General features: G+C 42.3%; 1 protein-coding gene across 1 annotated transcript in view; it reads left to right on the top strand.

Annotated features, from left to right (window-relative positions):
• Mcub (mitochondrial calcium uniporter dominant negative beta subunit) overlaps positions 1-5,114 on the top strand; it is a 63,253-nt gene that overhangs the window by 37,342 nt on the left and 20,797 nt on the right. The window contains exon 2 of the mRNA XM_021158648.1: positions 4,165-4,240. Within this exon, the coding sequence (XP_021014307.1) occupies positions 4,165-4,240 (76 nt within the window). The remainder of the gene's footprint in view (positions 1-4,164; positions 4,241-5,114) is intronic.

Genomic DNA, 5,114 nt, shown 5'->3' with positions numbered 1-5,114 from the left:
AGTTTTTGCTATCCTAGGTTTTTTGTTATTCCAGATGAATTTGCAGATTGCACTTTCTAATTCGTTGAAGAATTGATTTGGAATTTTGATGGGTAATTTCTAGTTTTTAAATCTTATGAAAAGTGATATTACATACAGTAACACTTAACTATATCACATATATAGGATATATGTATATATATTATCATATTTTATATCTGTTGTTTAAGCACATTCACAATGAATTTTTTTTTTTTTTGGTTTACACTCAGGGGTAGCATTGTTGAGATTAGGATTTTGTGTATTTAGGGGATATTGCTAGCTCTCCCAAAGGTAGTTTTTTTTCCTCCCCAGAGGCATTCAGATTCATGGTTTGAACATATTCTTAGGCTCAGTCAAATCCCTGTGGTTGGAATCTCAATGCTCACTTTGGAGTAGTTATGGTGAGGGAACTGGCAGTCACATGGCACAGACATGCTTCGGGGAGGCCTAGCATCCACTAGATGAAAGCACAGAGAATCTTAGAAAATAAGGGAGTGTGGGACCTGGGCAACTACCTCCGAGGTTCCAGCTGTGTCTGTGCAGCTTAGAGAAAGGCTCCAGCCTGGTGATGCTTCCTCAGGCCAACAGCACAGCAGTGCAGCTAGGACCGTGTGAGTAGGGAGACACTGCTGACCGTTTGTGGAGATAGAGGACAAAGGTTGCTTCTCAGACAAGGAAGAGAATCTGAAAGAGAGGCTGGGCAGGTGTAAGGAGAGATCTAAGGAAATGTGGAATTATGGGAGACAGGAGAGTTTCTAGGGGGAAGGGCAAGGAGGAAACTAAGGCTAAGGTGTCTGCAAAGCCAATGTTGATTAAGTTTTCAGTTGATTTACGAGGAAGGATTTGGAGCCTTCTGGGAGTGATTTCTGGAAAGTGATGGGCTGGGAGCCAGGTAGCCATGGGTAAGGGATAGGAGAGAGGGGTAGGCAATGCAGCCAGCCTTTTCAAGGCAAGGAGGAAAGAGGGCATGGGCAGAGAGCAGTCAGAGGGCAGGAGAAGTTCAACCATGCTTTATCCACCAATGGAAACTAATTGAAAAAAAAAAAAAACATCCAGGGCGGTGAAGTTTTTGGGTGGCAGGAGGAGCTGGGATCCTAACCAAGTTTCAGTGAAATACATTACATCTGAAAGACCCTGAAAGATGTCTTCCATTGTAACAGCAAAGCGGGCAAGAATGGTTAGTAATACGGCAGGAGCTTTTAAGTCTGAGAGGTTGCTCAGCAGTTAGTAATTGCTTAGTAACTGTTGTTCAGATGACGTTAGATGTTCAGTCACTATTCCCAGCAGTTTATTGGTTACTTCTCTGTGTATGCGGATCTATAATGAAGGGATCTGTTATACCCAGCTTTACCACACAGGGGGCAAACTGGTTTAGAATTTTATGATTGCTAAAGAAACCTGAAAACATCATCTTTAAATAATTATTCTTCTTTGTTCCCCAATATGGAGTTAGCTCATTCACTGTGCAAAGAGGGCTGTATGCACATCTGCAGTATTTAAAAGTTGTGGCTAACTTTGTGTACTGATTTGAATAAATGGGTGTGTCTATACAAAGAGTATTTGGATGCCAGAATACATGTATGCAGGCTCTGAACTTTACAGATAGATAGAGAAAATATCTTGTCTGAGATAGTAGATGATATTTCTACTCATTTGAATGTGTATAAAAGTTATTGGTTTTGAAAAATATCAAGTCTATATTCAGGTGCTGTTCTCAGACCGTGATCTGACTATTTTAATTAATAATTTTTTTCTGTGGTCTGAGTATTTGAGCCCAGGCCCTTATACATGTTGGGCAGGTGTTCTCCCACTAAACGAAACCCCTTATATCCCCAGCCTCCTTTTTTAATGTCCCAAAGAATCATAATTCATTTTTCAGAGACAATTTGATAATTCTGAACACCTAAATGTTATTAGCAACCAAGACCTCCTAAGCCAGTGTCCAGGTTGTATCTTAAATCTTTCTAAAGCAAATTACGTGATCTAGTGCTCTGCGTGCAAGACAACTGAGCGACCCTGCAGAGAGTGGCTGGCGTTTCTGTGGGTGTGCTGAGGGCGAATCGCAGCACCCATGCTGAGACTTGCGTCACAGGCAGCTTTGTGGAGCACAGTAATTAAAGCGTCCTCCAAAGGCTTCTGTCAGAAGCTTGTTGCTCCTACTTTCCTGGACTAACAGTTCACTGTTGCCTTTCAACCAGGAAGCTTAACTATAAACTGCTGCTCTGACTCACGTCGATTTCTACCCAGTGCTAGCTCCTGGTGGCTCCACTTGTCACAAATGCCTCTTCTCCTTGTAGGAAAGCTTCCGTTCTGCTTGGGAATGACAGTATTGCATCCTTTTATGCTCAGCTGGAGCCAGGCAAGGGTCTAAATGATGCTTTTGTGCATTTTACCGCACATAATCTTTCTCAGAATATACACATGCGACTCACACATTTACCTGCCATGCATACACAGATAATAGTAGAACAGTTTACAAAGTTTATATAAACTTTAAATAGTATATAAAGATTAAATTACATATAAATACATATTAAGCTCTTGCTCCTTTCTGTTATTGTTTTGAGGTGGGGATCTTATTCTGTATAGCACTGAACTCACTGCTCAAGAGGCTGACAAGTTAGCAAGTTGATTAAGAGCACCATTCTTCCAGAGGACCTGGGTTCAATTCCTAGGATCCACATGGCAGCTTACAACTGTCCGTGACTCTGGTTCCGAGGGATCTGATGTCCTTGCCTGGCTTCCCTGGACACCAGGCATGCATGCAGCACATAGACATAGAAGCAAGCAAAACATCCACACACATAACATAAACGTAAGTAAATCTAAAGGAGCATTTTGTAAAAGCCAGGGTCCGTGCATGCGCACACGTGCAAGCGCGCAGGCGCACCGTCGGGCTGATACGAGGGAGGAGGCTTCTTTTCCTTATACTTCAATTCCATCAGCTCTGCACAGGCTCCGCCACAGAGCCAACCTCAGGAAAAGCTAGCGATGGTAGAAGGGTCAGGCAGTGCACACGCTCAGCCACTAATTATGAATGATGTTGGCCTGAAGTTTGCTGTTCTTCCTTGGCTGTATGTATAGGCAGAAGTGTTTGAATCATCGAGCAATTTTAAAGAACCATTTGTCTGAAAGTTCCTATTTCTGCAATGTGTGTGTCTTTCTCAATTTTCATTTTATTTTACTAGAAGTAATAGCACTATAACATTCATTATACAAACATGGAAAACTATTATGTGTGCTTATTAATTGAAGTATATCCATTTTAAGAAGTCTAAGCCAGGCATAGTGGTGCATGGCTTGAATTCCAGCACTTGACAAGCAGGGGCAGATGGGTCTCTGAGTTAGAAGACAGCCTAATCTACAAAGAGAATTCCAGGATGGTCTGAGTTATATAGAGAGACCCTATCTCAAAAAAGATAAGAATTTTTTAAAAAATTATTGTTTTTCTTCCTGGACTTGATAATAGGTTTATAATTTGAGAAATAAAATTCAAGTAAACAGCCTTAATTAAATCAGTGTGACAAATGATGTTCAGTAGAACACACTGCCTGTGATGTTTAACACCTGGTGTCTTAGTCACTGTTCTATTGCTGTGAAGAGACCATGGCCATGGCAACTTACAAAAGAAAGTGTTCCACTGGGAGTTTACTTACAGTTTTATAAGTTTAGTCCACAGTCATCATGGTGATCAGTGGTGGCAAGCAGGCAGGCAGGCATGGCACTGGAGCAGCAGTGGAGAGCTTACATCTGATTTGTAAGATACAGAGAGAGACTGGGCCTGGCATGGGCTTTTTAAACCTCAAATTCCATCTGCAGTGACACCTCTCCTCCAACAAGGCCACACCTCCTCCAACAAGACCACACCTCCTCTAACAAGGCCACACCTCCTCCAACAAGGCCACACCTCCTCCAACAAGGCCACACCTCCTCCAACAAGGCCACACCTCCAAATTCTTTTTAAACAGTTTTATTAACTGCATATCAAGCATTTATCTACAAGCCTATGGGGGCCCTTGTCATTCAAACCAGCACACCTCGCGTGCGTAGGGCACACATTTCACCATGCCTGTCCTGTAAGTGACAAAGAGTCTTCTGGTGTTTACCTTTCCCATCTTTTTAAAGACACAATCTTTCTTACAGGTTTTATGTATGAAACTCTATGGAAATCCGAAATACCACCAAGCACTCCATTATGGGACAGTGGCGCCACAGGATGGTAAGGGCTTTGTTTTTTGCTTTTTGTTTTTGTTGTTTTGTTTTTTTATCCCTTTGGTTTGTAGGCTTGCTTGCTTGTTTTTAATTCTTCCAAATACCATGGGAGACGCAGCCTTGAGAGGAGCAGACCCTGCCCACCCTACCTCACCTGCTGTTTGTGTTCAGTTTCTTGCCATCTTCTTAGTATACCATCTCCAGTGATGCCTTTTGGCAAACTTTATCCAATAACTAGAGAAACTGAAGATACACCAGAGAAAGATGAGCCAGTTTCTACCCTAAAGATCTGAACTCCGCCTGTGAAGATATTAGCAGATAATCATGACACTGAGAAGCTAGTAAATGGTGTTGGCGATGGCAGGTCTGTGGTGTGTGTTAATGGCACACTGCAGCACAGTGCAGATACCATATCATACAAATTGTATAGGAGTTATGAAATGTATGAGTTCCACATGTAAGCATAAACATTCCTTTATGTTGCCTTCTAAAGGGAGTGAGAAGACAATGCCTCTCCCAGTCACCACAGGCGTCAATTAAAAAGCCCAGGGCTGGGCATTGGTCAGTAGTGTGCATAGGACACACACCCCTGACACACCACACACCCTCTAGAACCTGATGGTAAGATCCCACACTGGAGACTACCACATTCTTGAGTCATAGAACATACGGAAATTAATCTGGAATATCTAAACTGGAAGGTTCATCTCTACTCATGAGCTTCCATAGTGCTAGAAGGTTCTGTTTATAGACAGAATGCAAACTTTTCTTTCTTCTTTTCTCTTTTTTTTCAAGACAGGGTTTCTCTGTGTAGCCCTGGCTGTCCTGGAACTCACTTTGTAGACCAGGCTGACCTCGAACTCAGAAATCCGCCTGCCTCT

This window comes from Mus caroli, chromosome 3 (assembly GCF_900094665.2).
Source record: "Mus caroli chromosome 3, CAROLI_EIJ_v1.1, whole genome shotgun sequence".
Lineage (NCBI taxonomy): Eukaryota > Metazoa > Chordata > Mammalia > Rodentia > Muridae > Mus > Mus caroli.
The sequence above is the reverse complement of the archived record's forward strand: the minus strand, read 5'-3'. Positions and strand labels throughout refer to the sequence as shown.